Below are 17334 nucleotides of genomic sequence, written 5' to 3'. Positions count from 1 at the left end.
CCATCCTTCTGGCTTCCCTTAATGAATCTCCTAACTTAATATTGATTGGTGATAACTGGATGGTTTTATTGTGTGAATTTAAATCCATGTGAACTTGATCAGACTTAACAAAAAGTAGAATCCATTTAGGATAGCCAACAAAAAGAGATAAATATTTTGAACCACATTCAAGCTATATTTTAAATTTGTTCTTGGAACATGGGTGAAATGAATAAGGCTGCATTCATTGTCTATTCCTCGTTATCCTGAGAAGGTGGTGGTGGATCTTCTGCAGTCAACTGCAGAATTACTTATTATGATCCTCTGGGCTAGCGCCCGGTCAATTCCAGCCAAACTGGACCTGGAGTCACGACACAAGCAACGAGTCAGGAGGGCTAAGAGGGTCATGAGAGGCCCTTGCCAAACAGAATTAAAGAGAATCCCAAGACATTTTATACGTACATAAAGAGCAAGAGGGTAGCCAGGAAAAGGGTAGGCCCACTCAAGGACAGAGGAAGGAATCTATGTGAGGAGACAGAGGAAATTGGCACGGTACTAAATGAGTACTTTGAATCAGTCTACACTTCCCGCTGCCTTGGGAAAGCGTACCTTGAGATAGCCACGACTAGAGGAATGGACGTGGAGTTTAATAAGATCGAGGAGATCTCACCTTCCACATTCTGGGAGGTGCTAAAAGCAGTGATTAGGGGGGAGCTAATCTCGAATAAGGCAGAGAGACGGCGGGAAAGATGAAGAGACAGAGGTTGGTGGAGGCTATTCTGCTGGTGCACTGCCAGTACTTGGCTAATCCAAAGGAGGAGTTGTTGAAGGAGAGGAAGAAGCTCAAATTGGTATTGACAGGGAAAATTATTGGTTTGTTGCATCGTGTTTGAGGGGCATTCTACGATATCGGGAGAAGGCCAGTTACTGGCGCACCAATTGAGATGGCAGGCAGCCTTGAGGGGATAGTGCAAATGAAGGACCTATGGGGTGGAGTGGTTTCTGATCCAGAAAAGGTAATAATAATAATATTTATTAGTGTCACAAGTAGGCTTATTTAACATTGCAATGAAGTTACTGTGAAAATCCCCTCGTCACCACATTCCGGCACCTGTTCGGGTACATGGAAGGAGAATTCAGAATGTCCAATTCACCTAACAAGCACATCTTTCGGGACTTGTGGGAGGAAATCAAAGCACCCAGAGGAATCCCACACAGGCACGAGGAGAACATGAAGACTCTGCACATTCAGTGATCCAAGCTGGGAATCAAACCTGGCATTGTGAAGCAACAGTGCTAACCATTGTGCTGACGTACCATTCAACATTCTGAGAGTGGCATGTTCACAACTGCTTCAATTTTACTTTCATTCAACATCAGTGCGTCAGTTGTTCGTACATGTCCCAAGTACTTGATTTCATGAAGACTTATCTTGCACTTTACCTTCTTCAGCACAGCACCTGTCTCAGTCTGTGGTTGTGTTCTTCCCCTGTGGCTACACAGACCAGTACATTGTTGAAATAGGTTTCCATACCCTCAAACCTCTCAAACAACTGCTTCGCTGTTCTGTGCAAATTAATCTGGGCTAAATTAATACCAAAAGGTAAGTGTAAAATCCTGTTTTGTTCAAAAGGTGTGTTGAACATACAGGTTAGGAGCACTGTTCACCCAGCTTGACCTACCAGAAGCCTGAACTCATATCCACGAATAAATAGTGTTCAGCATCAGTTAGCTTACACGTGATCTCTTCTACTATGAGCAATTAATAATGCTCGCTTTCTACTGCCTGGTTTAGATATCTGGCATTCAGACAGATTCGCAGATTCCCATTTGATTTTTCAATAATTTCAATTGGATTAATCCACCTTGCCGAATCTTCAGTTTTCTTCATGATATGAAGTTTCTTCATTCTGTCCAACTCTGCTTTAGCTCGATCTCTCAGCATTACTGGTACTTTCCTGGACTGGTGTATTTTGGGTGTCACAGTTTTGTCAATCCTGATGGTGTGCTCTACCTTTAGGCAACCAATCCCCTTGAAAATATCTTTGTACTCACTCACAATGTCATCAGGTGTTAGTTAATATTCTCTTGATTCATTTCTGATTTTTACAACTTTGATTCCAAGAACAGGTGTTGCATCACTTGTGCCACTACTAATGGAAGTAAAACTGTTTTTTGTCACTCACTTTAAATATCCATTGTTCTATAGCAATTTTTTCACATGTGTATGTAGACAGCTTCACTTTTGTTTTAGGTAATGGTTTTCTTTTGCTTATATTGCAATACAGGCTCATGGGAATGACATTTACTTGAGCACCAATGTCACGCTTGAAATTCACCAGCCGTTTGGCAATTTTTAAACCAACCTTCTATTTGTCTTCTTTCAAATTTGCTGTTACTGTCACCAATAAAATGTTCAGATTCTGTGTCATCATCTGCAATCATGTTTCTTTCTTCAATTTACACATCTTAGCAAAGTGATTTAATTTATCACTGTTACACAACTGGACAACTGTGGTAAATGTTTTGTTCCACATCGACTGCATTTAAATGTTTCAATTACTGTTTCCCATCATCAGAAGAGATCCACTTCTCTCAAGAGCCATTCTCTCAGAGAAACATTTGTGATCCTGCAAATAATTCTATCTTGGATGATAGAATTCATCAAATTCTCGACATTCACATGGTGTAGCTCATTGTTTTCAACTCAGTTACCTACTGTCTTGCGTGTACGTAAAACATTTGTAACTTTCACGTGATTTTTTTTCTTAGAGCTGCAGCAAGTTTGAATTTTCCCATTATTTCTTTCAAATCATTTCTCATCACTTTCAAACGAGAATGTGTTGTACACTTCTAGGGCTTCTTCCACTGCTACATTAAGAAAGATGGAAGACTGTACCTGTCGGTCTTTTTATCACTGCCCGTTGCTGTGAGGTGCAGGCCAAAGCTCTGCTGGAATCTCTTCCAGTTTTCGGCGAGATTACCCTCCAAACTGAGCTCTGTCGTTTGTTTCAGAATCTTCATTGTTGTGTTTGGTTCACTTCTGACACCATCATGCCTTGTTTTCATGGTGCAGAATGGCCATTATCATTATTAAACTAACTTTATTAAGAACAAAATCTATATACAATACCAGGCCTGCAGCGTGGTTATAACTGGAGCTCATACTCCAGGAGCCCTATGGGGAGATCAATCGGGTCGTCCCCGTGGGGCTATAACATCCCTCCCAACTTCCAATGGCAGCCATGAGGTGAGCAGTCGCACGAAAGGTGGCTCTCTCCGAGAAACTTTTGTTTCGACCTTTTAATCCCCTCAAACGGGGACCAAAAATGCAAAACATTCCCCAGCTTAACCCCCATCTACTACTTAACCGACCAGGATGCCGAGCCAGCAACCAGATCGCAAAAACAGTAAAAGTAGCGATAGGGAAACCTCAACCCCAAACAGTCCCACATGGCGGCCCAAAACTAAGCATGGCGGACTCAATAGGATCACCAATGCCGGCTCAGTCGATAATGGAGAGGCTGATGGAGTTCATCACAACAGAACTCCAGAAGCACAGAGAAGCGGTGAAAGAAGACCGCATGGTGGCAAAGAGGTTAGCAGTAGAAGCCGCATTGGCCCCCATAAAGGAGGCAATGGACAGATCGTAGTGGAGACTGGGGCCCAGGCGGTAACTGTGCGGGACCTGGAAAAGGCAGCCAGGAACCAGGGAGAGTGGATCACCTCGCTCAAAGCCAAGGTGGCAAGGCCCCACCTAAGCCCTCCGACCTACCCATCACCCCACATCGATCGACATTTCCAACGCGCCACAGCAAAACCCACACCAACCTCCTCAGAAGACAAACACGGGACACAACCAACAGAGCACCCTCCGTCATCCAGTACTTCCCCGAGCGAAGAAACCTCGACTTCTTCTTTGCAGCCTTCAACGTCATCGATGAAGACGAACATCTTGCCAAGGTCATCCCCACACTCCCACTACATGCCTTCAAACAACCGCACAACTTCAATTAAACCATTGTTTGCAGCAAACTACCCAGCCTTCAGAACAGCGAACACGACACCACACAACCCTGCCATGGCAATCTCTGCAAGACATGCCAGATCATCGACATGGATACCACCATTACACATGAGAACACCACCCACCAGGTACGCGGTACATACTCGTGCGACTCAGCCAACGTTGTCTCCCTCATACGCTGCAGGAAAGGATGTCCCGAAGCGTGGTACATTGACGAGACCATGCAGACGCTGCGACAACGAATGAATGGACATCGCGCGACAATCACCAGGCAGGAATGTTCCCTTCCAGTCGGGGAACACTTCAGCAGTCAGCCTCTGTTCTTCAGGCATTCAGCCTCTGTTCTTCAGGCAAGCTTTCTCCAAGGTAGCCTTCAGGACACGGGACAACGCAGAATCGCTGAGCAGAAACTTATAGCCAAGTTCCGCACACATGATTCATGTTGCATTACATTCACCACCCACCATCTGGCCTGGGCTTGCAAAATCCTACCAACTGTCCTGCCTTGAGACAATTCACACCTCTTTAACCTGGGATTACACCTCTCTCTGGTTCTGTAAAGACTTAATTACCTGCACATGCTCGCATTCAAAGCATCGTCTTGCATCTTTGACTTTGTCGATGTGTATGTTTCTGGAACCAACCTCTTCATTCACCTGAGGAACAGTGCTCCGAAAGCTAGTGATTTGAAACAAACCTGATGGACTTTAACCTGGTGTTGTAAGACTTCTTACTGTTATTTAGAGGATGATTTATTAATCAAACATTGGCTATTACTTAAGATTGACTGATGTCCATCAAAGTTAGCTCAGCATCCATGTTCACAGTCTCATGAAAATAGGTTTCTCACGCCAGCGCTGTCCATAGACCTTGCTATAACTGTACATTCTTATTGCTGAATACACTGACATACAATGGTTGATTCATTATACGAAACATTCACTGAAATAATGTCTAAATTTCCACAGTCAAGACACTAGAGTTCAATAGTTAATTCATTATCTGAAACAATGACTATATTACTGTATTCTCACCGTCAAGTCACTTTTAATAATTTCACTCTTTAGCTATGCATTCAATTAGCACTTAAAACTGTGAATAAATCAATAATCTATCAATCCCTCAAAATTTGGAAATGCCTAAAACATATGGACATGGTTCACCAGACTCCTTGCACACAGCCCTTACCTATCCTCCTCCCCTGGAAAAAAATGTTTCATCCTACACCCCCGTCATATGAGCCCTATGCACCACCTTAAACTGCATGAGACTCAGTCTTGCACACGACAAAGACAGTTTTATCTTTTGCAGCACCTCACTCCACACCTCGGCTTGTATCGCCTCTCCCAACTTACCTCCCACTTGCGCCAAATTCCCTCCAACGGAGCACCCTCCCTCTCAATCAGCTCCCCATATACATCTGACACTTTGCCCTCGCCAACCCCATCTTCGGACATAAGCTTGTCCCTCACCTGCATGTACCTGAACCCATTCGCCTTTGGTAGTAAGTAGACCTCCTCTAGTAAGTAGACCTCCTCTAATTCCGCAAACTTACCCCCAACAAACTGTTCCCAAAAATACTCTATCCCACAAACCTGTTGTTGCCACAAATCGTCGCCCACAGGGACATGCCTTCCACCCTACAGTGCTGCCAACATTGATTCCACAGCCTCAATGCTGATATCACCACTGGGCTCATGAAGTACCTGGCCGGTGAGAACAGAAGATGTGCCAACAGTAGCGCCCTCGGACTGGTCCCTTTACACAAAGTCTCCTCCATCTGTCCCCACACCAACCTCTCCTCCATCCCCCACTTCCATCCCATAGTTATCCATAATTCTGCAGATTCTGCAGCATCCGCCCCCCCCCGCCTATTCCTTTCCACCAGCCCCCTCTCAATGCCCCGCCATCCATTTGAAGCCCTGTACCAACAGTTCAATCGCTAGAGCAAAGGGGAGAGCAGAAACCCCTGCCTCATCCCCCGATCTAACCCAAAATACGCCGAATTGACACTATTAGTCCGCTCAGGAGCCCTATACAGCAATCTCACCCAGTCGACAAACCACTGCCCAAACCCGATCCGCCCCAACCTTCAAATAAGTACAGCCACTCCACATGGCCAAATGCCTTCAGGCAGTAATAGCGTTCATCCTGACAACATAGTGAAAACACTCTGTGTACTGAGCCAATTCTTCCACACTCAGGTCAAACTTGCGAGTCTACCAAAGGGCGGCATTTTTGAAACAGCCCAAACCATTCTCCTTTACATTGAGAAGAAAGTAGTCATGGTGTGAGTGCCCTGCAGCGCCATCTGTAGTTCCGTTTTAACCTTGTCGCCAATATTGTAATCAATGCAGAGTCCCGAAGAGGGTCAAAAGTCATTTATTTCTTACTCACAACTAGAAAATACAGCAATGAAGCAACAGTCCAAGTCTCAGCCAGGACCATCCTTTGAGTTGATTTATTATTCTCACATGTCTAAGTATACACTGCAAAGTATTGTTTCTTGCATGCTGTACAGACAACGCATACCGTACGTAGGGAAGGAAGGGGAGACTGCAGAATGTAATGTTACAGTCATAGCTAGGGTGTAGAGAAAAGATCAACTTAATACAAGGTAGGTCCATTCTAAGGTTTGATGGCAGTAGGGAAGAAGCTGTTCTTGAAACGATTGGTACATGACCTCAAAACTCCTTGTATCTTTTTCCTGATGTAAGAAGGTGGAAGAGAATATATTCCGGGGTGCGGGGGTCCTTATTATGCTGGCTGCCTGTACGAGGCAGCGGGAATTGTAGACAGTCAATGGATGGGAGGCTGGTTTCCGTGATGAATTGGGCTACATTCACAACCTTTTGTAGTTTCCTGCAGTCTTGGGCACAGCAGGATCCATACCAAACTGTGATACAACCAAGAAAGAATGCTTTCTATGGTGCATCTGTAAAGGTTGGTGAGAGTCGTAGCTGACATGCCAAATTTCCTAGTCTCCTGAGAAAGTAGACATGTCGGTGGGCTTTCTTAATTATAGTGCCGGCCATGGGGGGACCAGGACAGGTTGTTGGTGATCTGGAAACCTAAAAACCTGAAGCTCTCGACCCTTTCTACTTCGTTCCCATTGATGTAGACAGGGGCATGTACTCCATTACACTTCCTGAAGTCGATGACAATCTCCTTTGTTTTGTTGACACTGAGGGAGAGATTACTGTCATCGCACCACCAGTTCACCAGATTCTCTATCTCATTCCTGTACTCTGTCTCGTCATTGTTTGAGATCCGACCCACTACTATGGTGTCGAGTTGGTGGGGAATTTGGCCATGCAGTCATAGGTGTAGAAGGAGAATAGTAGGGGGCTGAGGACACAGCCTTGTGGGGCACCGGTGTTGAGGATGATCATGGAGGAGGTGTTGTTGCCTATCCTTACTGATTGTGGCCTGTGGGGTAGGACGTTCAAGATCCAGTCGCAGAGAGAGGAGCCGCGGTCCAGGCCCCAGAGTTTGGAGATGAGTTTTGCAGGAATAATGCTGTTGAAGGCTGAGCAGTAGTCAATAAATAGGAGTCTGACATAGGTGTCTTTGTTATCTAAGTGATCCATGGTTGAGTGCAGGGCCAGGGAGATGGCGTTTGTTGTGGACCTGTTGTAGCGGTAGGCAAACTGTTGTGGATCAAGACAATTCGGGAGGCTGGAGTTGATTTGTGCCATGACTAACCTTTTGCAGCACTTCATAATGATGGATGTCAGAGCCACTGGACGATAGTCATTAAGGCACACTGCTTGGCTTTTCTTTGGTACAGTGATGATGATCGTCTTCTTGAGGCAGGTAGGGATCACAGATTGTTGTAAAGAGAGGTTGAAGATGTCTGTGAATACCCCCACCAGCTGATCCGCACAAGACCTGGGTGCCCCATCCGGGCCAGCGGTTTTCCTGGGGTTGACCTTCAAGAAGTCTGCTGTGATCGCTTCTCAGTCTTTTGGCTCAGATCAAGTGTAATAATAATAATTTGGAAGAAGGTTGTAGTGAAGGCTGTTCTGACATCTGCAATGGTGATCTCAGATACAAGTTCATTCGAGGCTTCTGGGGTGGAGGGTGTGCTCTCGCTGACCTCTGCTCAAAGCATGCATAGAATGCACTGAGCTCATCAGAGAGGGATGTGTTGTAGCCGGCGATTTTACATGCCTTCATCTTGTAGCCCATTATGTCTTGCAGACCTTGCAATAGTTGCGCCGGTCCGTGTGGCTAGCCTGGGACTCGAGCTTGGTCCGGTACTGTCTTTTGGCACCTTTGATAGATCTCCTTAGTTCATATCTGGCATTCTTGTATAGGTCAGGGTCATCTGACTTGAACGCCTCAGACCCAGACTTCAGCAAACAGTGAATATCCCTGTTCATCCAGGGTTTCCGGTTGGGAAATATGTAGATTTGCTCCTTTGGCACACAGTCTTCCACACACTTACTAATGAAGTCAGTTACTGTAGTGGCGTACTCATTCAGGCTGGTCGCAGAGTTTTTAAATAGTCACCAGTCCACTGATTCTAAGCAGTCTCGTAAGAGACCATCCGATTCCTCAGACCAACATTGCACGACTTTCTTCGATTGATTCTCCCGCTTCAGTCTTTGCTTAAAAGCTCGGAGTAGGAGCACAGCCCTGTGGTCAGATTTACCAAAGTGTGGGTGGGCGATAGTTCGGTAATCATGTTTGCCTGAGATGCCAGCTCCTTCCAAGGCCATCTTTTATTTCAAGGAATTAACAATCCTGCTGTTGGACCTCCCTTCAGCCACAGAGCTCATACTCCAGGTTACATCTCCTCCTGGCTGGGTGGCGCTACGGGTGACCCCAGTTACATCTCCTTCTGGCTGGTGGATGCTGCTGGCACTCCCAGTTATTGCTCCTCCTGGCTGGGTGGCGCTCCCAGTTACTGCTCCTCCTGGCTGGGTGACACTCCAGATGACAACTCCTGGCCAGGGGAGGTTGCAGGCGACCGAGGTGCGTCTCCTCCTGGACCCCAGTTGCACTTCCTCCTGGCTGGGTGGAGCTCCAAGCGATGCCAGTAACACCTCCTTCTGACTGGGTGGCGCTGCGGGCGATGCACGTTTCTGCTCCTCCTGGTTGGGCGACGATGCAGGCACTTGCAGTTAGGGCTCCTCCTGGCTGGGTGGCACTGCAGGCGATCCCAGCTACCGTTCCTCCTGGCTGGGTGGCGCTGCAGGCGAATCAAGTTACCGCTCCTCCTGGTTGGGCGGCGATCCCAGTTACTGCTCCTCCTGGCTGAGTGGCGCTGCAGGCGATGCAAGTTACCGCTCCTCCTGGTTGGGCGGCGATCCCAGTTACTGCTCCTCCTGGCTGGGTGGCGCTGCAGGCGATGCAAGTTACTGCTCCTCCTGAATGGCTGGCGATCCCAGTTACTGCTCCTCCTGGCTGGGTGGCGCTGCAGGCGATGCCAGTTACCGTTCCTCTTGGCTGGCGATCCCAGTTGCCGCTCCTCCTTGCTGGGTGGCGCTGCAGGCGATCCCCAGTTCTGGTCCTGGGTGGCGCTGCCGAGGGTGTCACGCTAGGTGGCGGTACCGAGCCGGCCTGGAGTGGGATGGACTGGGCGGGTCCGGCTTGGGAGGACGGAATGGGAGGGGGCGGCGCAGGTGCCGCACGAACGGCGAAGCTCGCACACACTCCGCTGTAGCGATCAAGTGAATTTGGTGCTGAGAGGAGAGGTGTGAGTTTTTTAAAAAGGCAGCGCGACAGACTTAACGTCCTGGAATTACAGTCGGGAGTCATAAACGGAAAATCAAAGTGGCAATGATCCCGCACTTACCGTGTCGGCTAAGGATGCTGCTGGCGGCGGCAATCGTCCTTTCCTCGCTCTGCCGGGCGCTGGAGGTAAAAAAAAAGCGCTCGAGAATCGACTTCACCAACGGACGCGTTTCAAACCTGCAGGAGCTCGAGCGGGTCTAACGGTCTCTGCGGGGGTACGGGGTTTCCTGCCCCAGAGGACAGGGGGTACGGGGTTCACTGCCCCAGAGGACAGGGGGTACGGGGTTCACTGCCCCAGAGGACAGGGGGTACGGGGTTCCCTGCCCCAGAGAACAGGGGGTACGGGGTTCCCTGCCCCAGAGGACGGGGTTACGGGGTTCCCTGCCCCAGAGAACAGGGGGTACGGGGTTCCCTGCCCCAGAGAACAGGGGGTACGGGGTTCGCTGCCCCAGAGGACAGGGGGTACGGGCTTCACCGCCCCAGAGGACAGGGGGTACGGGCTTCATTGCCCCTGAGAACAGGGGGTACGGGTTTCACTGCCCCAGAGGACAGGGGGTAAGGGGTTCCCTACCCCAGAGAACAGGGAGTATGGGGTTCCCTGCCCCTGAGAACAGGGGGTACGGGGTTCACTGCCCCAGAGGATGGGGTACGGGTTTCCCTGCCTCTGAGAACAGGGGGTACGGGGTTCCCAGCCCCCCTGAGAACAGGGGGTACGGGGTTCCCAGCCCCTGAGAACAGGGGTACGAGGTTCACTTTCCCAGAGGACAGGGGTACAGGTTTCACTGCCCCAGAGGACAGGGGGTACGGGGTTCACTGCCCCAGAGGACAGGGGGTACGGGGTTCCCTGCCCCTGAGAACAGGGGGTACGGGGTTCCCAGCCCCCCTGAGAACAGGGGGTACGGGGTTCCCAGCCCCTGAGAACAGGGGGTACGGGTTTCACTGCCCCAGAGGACAGGGGGTACAGGGTTCACTGCCCCAGAGGACAGGGGGTACGGGGTTCCCTGCTCCAGAGGACGGGGTACGGGGCTCCCTGCCCCTGAGAGCAGGTGGGGGGAGGGTCACTGCTCCTGAGAGGAGGAAGTGGGGGAGGTCACTGCCCCTGTGAGAGGGTGGGGAGGGGTCACGGCCCCTGTGAGAGGGTGGGGAGGGGTCACGGCCCCTGTGAGAGGGTGGGGAGGGGTCACGGCCCCTGTGAGAGGGTGGGGAGGGGTCACGGCCCCTGTGAGAGGGTGGGGAGGGTCACGGCCCCTGTGAGAGGGTGGGGGGGGGCACGGCCCCTGTGAGAGGGTGGGGAGGGGGCAATGCCCCTGTGAGAGGGTGGGGAGGGGGCACGGCCCCTGTGAGAGGGTGGGGAGGGGTCACTCTCAGAGCAGGGGAGGCTGTCCCTGTCTCAGAGCAGGGGAGGCGGTCCCTGTCTCTGAGGGGGGGGGGGGGTCCCTGTCTCTGAGAGCAGGGGGAGGGTCCCTGTCTCTGAGAGCAGGGGGAGGTCCCTGTCTCTGAGAGCAGGGGGAGGTCCCTGTCTCTGAGAGCAGGGGGAGGGGGGGGTCCCTGTCTCTGAGAGCAGGGGGTCCCTGTCTCTGAGAGCAGGGGGGGTCCCTGTCTCTGAGAGCAGGGGGGGTCCCTGTCTCTGAGAGCAGGGGGGGTCCCTGTCTCTGAGAGCAGGGGGGGGGGTCCCTGTCTCTGAGAGCAGGGGGGGTCCCTGTCTCTGAGAGCAGGGGGGGGTCCCTGTCTCTGAGAGCAGGGGGGGTCCCTGTCTCTGAGAGCAGGGGGGGGGTCCCTGTCTCTGAGAGCAGGGGGGGTCCCTGTCTCTGAGAGCAGGGGGGGGGTCCCTGTCTCTGAGAGCAGGGGGGGGTCCCTGTCTCTGAGAGCAGGGGGGGGTCCCTGTCTCTGAGAGCAGGGGGGGGGTCCCTGTCTCTGAGAGCAGGGGGGGGTCCCTGTCTCTGAGAGCAGGGGGAGGGGGGGTCCCTGTCTCTGAGAGCAGGGGGAGGGGTGGGTCCCTGTCTCTGAGAGCAGGGGGTGGGGGGGGGGGGGGGTCCCTGTCTCTGAGAGCAGGGGGAGGTGGGTCCCTGTCTCTGAGAGCAGGGGGGGGTGGGTCCCTGTCTCTGAGAGCAGGGGGGGGTCCCTGTCTCTGAGAGCAGGGGGGGGGGGTGGGTCCCTGTCTCTGAGAGCGGGGGGGGGGTCCCTGTCTCTGAGAGCGGGGGGGATGGGTCCCTGTCTCTGAGAGCGGGGGGGGGGGGGGTGGGGTCCCTGTCTCTGAGAGCAGGGGGGGGTGGGGTCCCTGTCTCTGAGAGCAGGGGGGGGTCCCTGTTTCTGAGAGCAGGGGGAGGGGGTCCCTGTTTCTGAGAGCAGGGGGAGAGGGTCTCTCTCTCAGAGCAGGGGGAGGGGGGGTCCCTGTTTCTGAGAGCAGGGGGAGGGGGTCCCTGTCTCTGAGAGCAGGGGGAGGGGGGTCCCTGTCTCTGAGAGCAGGGGGAGGGGGGTCCCTGTCTCTGAGAGCAGGGGGAGGGGGGTCCCTGTCTCTGAGAGCAGGGGGAGGGGGGGTCCCTGTTTCTGAGAGCAAGGGGAGGGGGGGTCCCTGTTTCTGAGAGCAAGGGGAGTGGGGGTCCCTGTTTCTGAGAGCAAGGGGAGGGGGGGTCCCTGTTTCTGAGAGCAAGGGGAGGGGGGGGTCCCTGTTTCTGAGAGCAAGGGGAGGGGGGGTCCCTGTTTCTGAGAGCAAGGGGAGGGGGGGTCCCTGTTTCTGAGAGCAAGGGGAGGGGGGGTCCCTGTTTCTGAGAGCAAGGGGAGGGGGGGTCCCTGTTTCTGAGAGCAAGGGGAGGGGAGGGTCCCTGTTTCTGAGAGCAGGGGGAGGGGGGTCCCTCTGTCTGAGAGCGGGTCCCTCTGTCTGAGAGCGGGGGGAGGGGCCCCCTCTGTCTGAGAGCAGGGGGAGGGGGTCCCTGTTTCCGAGAGCAGGGGGAGGGGGGTCCCTGTTTCTGAGAGCAGGGGGAGGGGGGGTCCCTGTTTCTGAGAGCGGGGGGGGGGGGTCCCTGGTTCTGGGGGGAGGGGGTGGGTCCCTGTTTCTGAGAGCAGGGGGAGGGGGGTCCCTGTTTCTGTGAGCAGGGGGAGGGGGGTCTCAGAGCAGGGGGAGGGGGTCACTCTCTGAGAGCGGGTGGAGGGGGGTCAGTCTGAGAGCAGGGGTATGGCAGTCTCAGAGCAGGAGTGGTGTCCCACTCTGAGAGCAGGGGGAGGGGGTCAGTCTGAGAGCAGGGGGAGGGGGTCCCTGTTTGTGAGAGCATGCGGAGGGGGTCTCACTGAGAGCAGGGTGAGGGGGGTCACTCTCTCTGACCGGGCGGGTCTTCCCTGTCCCTGAGATCAGGAGGTCTACTGTCTCCAAGGTTTTTTTGGCGTGATGGGCGGTTTACCATGTCGGGTGCGGAGTTGACTTGTGGGGGCCGGGGAGTGTGTGGAGGGCGCGGGATTCAATGATCCGCTGGGATATGGGATCAAGGCAAACCCTTACCCGCCCGCCTGAAATTGCCCATTACTGCGTGTAAACTCTCGATCATTCCTCCCCATTCCCGTTTTTCCGGTTCTCTTCCTGCATTTTCTTTGTTTAGATTTTTCCAGCTTCCCCTCTGTGAGAGTGCTCTGCAGCAGGTTATCGGGCCAAATCTTCCCTCCCCTTTCGCACTTTATCTCAATGTTTCTTTCCTCCCGCCCCATCCAGTACTTATATTTTCTCATTTTTTTGAGTTGATGTTTTAAATATCGCATCAGATGGGAACGCCACTGACTGGCTGCCCCCAAGAAGATGGCGCCTCTGCAGTGCGCAAACATCCCCTGCCTGAGTTGTGCTCCTGTCTTTAATAACATTTTTTATTCTATAAATAAATGTAAACTCATTTTCAAACTAATATGTGTGTTTCTGTTTGCAGTATGAACCATTTTTGTTACATTAAAGAATACACGAGGTGTGGCATACTTCTGTGTTCAAGATGCATATTTTAAAAAGTATAAAAATAAAGAAATAGGAAAGGAATAAAGGTTTGCAAGAAAAAGCTGACAGCAAACTGGAATGGGAGACTCAACCCATCTAAATCCTGATTTAGCATCCGGACTAAAAATTTGCACATTTAAGCCTTGCGTATATGTCTCCCATTATTCTCCTCCTGCCCCATGTAGTTTTAAAAATCTGCATCTTTAATTCTATTTGTGCCATTTATTTTTTGACTCTAAATTCTTCGGGTACTATTGATTTGTGTCTGCCTGCTCCGTTTTGCAATTTTGATAGTTTGCCCATGTGTTTTTTAATTTGATTGGGTTTGTGCTCTTGGTCCTTAACCTTCTCAATTTTTCTCCCTTTATTTACATTTCTCCAATTACTCACAATGTAGCTGTAATCTGAGAAGCTTTCATTTGACAGCCCAGCTAAGAGAACTGTGCCATTATAATTGGGGAGAAAAATTTGTAAACGTTTTGGATATTGTCTTTGTAGGAGTTTTTGATTCTTCAAATTATAGGTTTGAGATTTTGTGGTTTATTTCAATCTTGGGCTCTCTCTCTTTTCAATATGAAATTTGGCTTTATTATAAATTCAACATCTAGCATTTGTCAAGGTGTCAAGTTCTTCCACATTATGACAAATTTTGACGCAACACAGAATTCTTGTGCTGTCTTATGTGTGATGAGAGTGACTAAACAACTTAAATCTTCGGTAATGGTATTTTTAGTAAGATTTTGTCTGTGCTGCTTTGATTTGGGGAAAATAACTAATCATGAAAATTAAAGCATTTGTGATGGTACCGTGTTGTCTAACATAATAAGCATTGTAACAGAAAAATGAAAATCTCAAACTGACAATGCAAACCAAGTCGGTCAATGTCTGATTCAGAGCTGCTTCCAGCATTTTGTGTTTTTATGTTGCTGTAGAATTTATTACCATCCTAATTTAGTAAACATTTCAAAGTGAATTGCATTTTGAAGTGACCTGAATATTATGTAGGTAAATTAATCTTATCTGGATATATTAGTATTTAGTTCAGTATTGGTTATTTCATGTTAGTGCCTATCTTATGTAATAGACAGACTTCCTGGCTAATAAAAAAAAGCCATATGAACATGCTTTCCTTTTATTGCAGTCTTGCAAGGGTCTTTTCCTTAGACATTATTTATAAAGGGAATACATGCTGCATCAAAGCTGGATTATTCAAGGCATTTTTAAGTGCAAGTCACAGCAAGTGGATTATCATGGCTCCCATTTTTCAAATGGGCCCAGTTCTTGTCATAAATCTTGGAAGGGAACTGATTCATTTTTTTAAAAATTGAGATTACCCAATTTTAGTTTTTTTCAATTAAGGGGCAATTTAGCGTGGCCAATCCATGCAGACAGTGACCCAGGGCCGGGATCGAACTCGGGTCCTCGGCACCGTAGGCAGCAGTGGACACCACCATGCCGCCCAGAAGTGAACTGATTCTAATGCGTTTTCTGTATTGCATGGATTGGAACAAGTGGAATGCTTGAAACAAGGAGCTTTTGTCACGCCCATGTGTTCATAGGCAACAATGTTTTGTCAATTTATAATGAAGCATTCTTGCTGGTTTGTGAGGCTATTTGCCAAGTGATCCTATAGTGTTACAAAAAGCTGAAAACTCACTCCTCCTCACAAACCACCTGTGTTCAGTTGCTAATGTTCTCTTCTACTGACCACATTAAATCCAAAGCATAATGCAGTCACTTCGAAAGGAATCTTCAAGTACAATATCTGCTGTTCATAATTTAGAACCTTCAGGTTATTTTCCTTCTGTTAAAGAATCAGGCCAAGAAGGTTCATGGGTTTGATTCCCTAGCCTGTGCTGAAATATATTATCTCAGCTGGAATGGCCTTGGCAAATTCTGCAATCAGCCTCAATAGTGCTGTGCCAGAGAGGAGAAAATGATCAAATTATCCAACCATGCCTAGTCTCATGTTCTCCAGTATTCATTTGTGTGTATGTTCCAGTGACCAGTAAATAATGACGTTGGCGTCTGAACCCTAATTTGTATTTTTCACTTGCCCCCCCCCCCCCCCCCCCCCCCCCCCCAAACTCGGCTACTATGGCATTTGGTGCACACCACATCATATTTTCAGGTCTTCATCTCAATTTCACACAAGCTAATAGGTTATACAGCCAACTTAATAGATACTCCACTTCATAAATATCTAAAGCTATTCATCATTGTATGCCTGTAAGATATCAGACTTAAAGGTGCTACAGTACTAACTATAATTGGAAGAAGACAACCGACAAGTTAGCATTTCCATAATGCTAATTTAGGTTGTTTTGTTTGTATAACTAGATTCCTAAAATATTTGAGTCCTTTTTATCTCTTATTTCTCTCGCATACAAAGGCTGGAATGCACTTGGGGCTTATGCAGTAAAAATGCTTTGAATATGTTCCTATTCAGTTTTTCCTTCATGAATAGAAAAATGGAAGTGGCAAGGTTGTGGGCAGTATTAAAATTGAGTCAGTTGGCCTTTGATTCCATTTTAATGATGCTGTTGCAAAGGGCAAAAGGTCACAGATTTTGATCTTGCAATCTTTCAGAATCTGTTGACCAAAATGGTTTATGTGCTTGCGTTCCTCTTAGCCAATCGAAACAGCAATAGCACCCTGACTTGGCTTACTGTTTGTGCTGGGGAATAGTGGGGAGCATAAAAGATGGAAGAAACTGTTGGAATGTTGTCCTTTAATGGTAAAAAATGGACTTTGCTTCAGAAATGATTACACCCTGTTATGAGTAGTTTGGAATTACATCCAAGTGCTAACTAAACCCAGCTGTAAAGATCAAACTTTTTGTTTGTTTTAAATATACCTTAGCAAGAATTTCTGGTAGGATCTAAGCCCGAGTATGAAATAAAGACAGCAAAAGGCTGTTATTTTTTGAAGCCTAGTTTGTGAAAAATGCTAGAGAATATCTTTAAAATAATGATATGCATGCAGGTTTCCTTTCAGTATTGAATTATAGACAGTGAGAAGTAATTTCTTTTGCCTGTATTGACCTTCCATTTCACATGTTATAAAGGGTTAATGTCATAATTAAGGGGATGTCACTTTGCCGCCCACTTGTGTGGCATGAGTTTAGGGCAACCCACTAAGTGCATTTTTGAAAGCTCTTTAATCTATCATGCATAAATTCAGATCTGCATCAAAGCTAGTCAAATTCTGTCTTTTTTAAAGGGACTTTTAGCCAGAACTCCAACAAAACAATCATCGTTTCCTGTATTTATAATTTTTCCCCATGGTGTCAGCTATAGATTTCCCTTCAGATATTTCAAAGATATTTGTTGTTACTCTGGGTTGATTATTGGCTGTGGTTAATTATTTTACAAGTTTTGCCAATACTACAGTCGCCATACCACAAGGAATTAAAATGCAAGCAAATGTAGCTGAAGTTACTTCCATTCTCTTCCCTTTCATGTCTACATAGCAGGCATTGAAATCTGTTTTTAAGCATTTGAAAGATTACTTGTATGGAGATCATTTGAGTAACGATTGCTGAGACCACATTTGGAGAGAAATACTTCAAAAAAGATTGAGCCACATAAATGTGGTTGTTTTGATGTACAGTTGA

The 17334-nt window shown here is 48.8% G+C and overlaps 1 protein-coding gene across 4 annotated transcripts in view; it reads left to right on the top strand.

Annotated features, from left to right (window-relative positions):
• Positions 1-9606: 9606 nt before the first annotated feature.
• Positions 9607-17334, top strand: part of LOC119968742 (amyloid-beta A4 protein-like) — a 238056-nt gene continuing 230328 nt past the window's right edge. For 3 of the 4 annotated variants that reach the window (XM_038801407.1, XM_038801405.1, XM_038801404.1), the window contains exon 1: positions 9608-9874. In XM_038801407.1, the coding sequence (XP_038657335.1) occupies positions 9794-9874 (81 nt within the window). In that variant the 5' untranslated portion in view covers positions 9608-9793. Of the gene's footprint in view, positions 9875-17334 lie in introns of all 4 variants that reach the window. The other variant, XM_038801406.1, reaches the window with a different exon arrangement.

The sequence above is a fragment of the Scyliorhinus canicula genome, chromosome 7 (genome assembly GCF_902713615.1).
Source record: "Scyliorhinus canicula chromosome 7, sScyCan1.1, whole genome shotgun sequence".
NCBI lineage: Eukaryota > Metazoa > Chordata > Chondrichthyes > Carcharhiniformes > Scyliorhinidae > Scyliorhinus > Scyliorhinus canicula.
The sequence above is the reverse complement of the archived record's forward strand: the minus strand, read 5'-3'. Positions and strand labels throughout refer to the sequence as shown.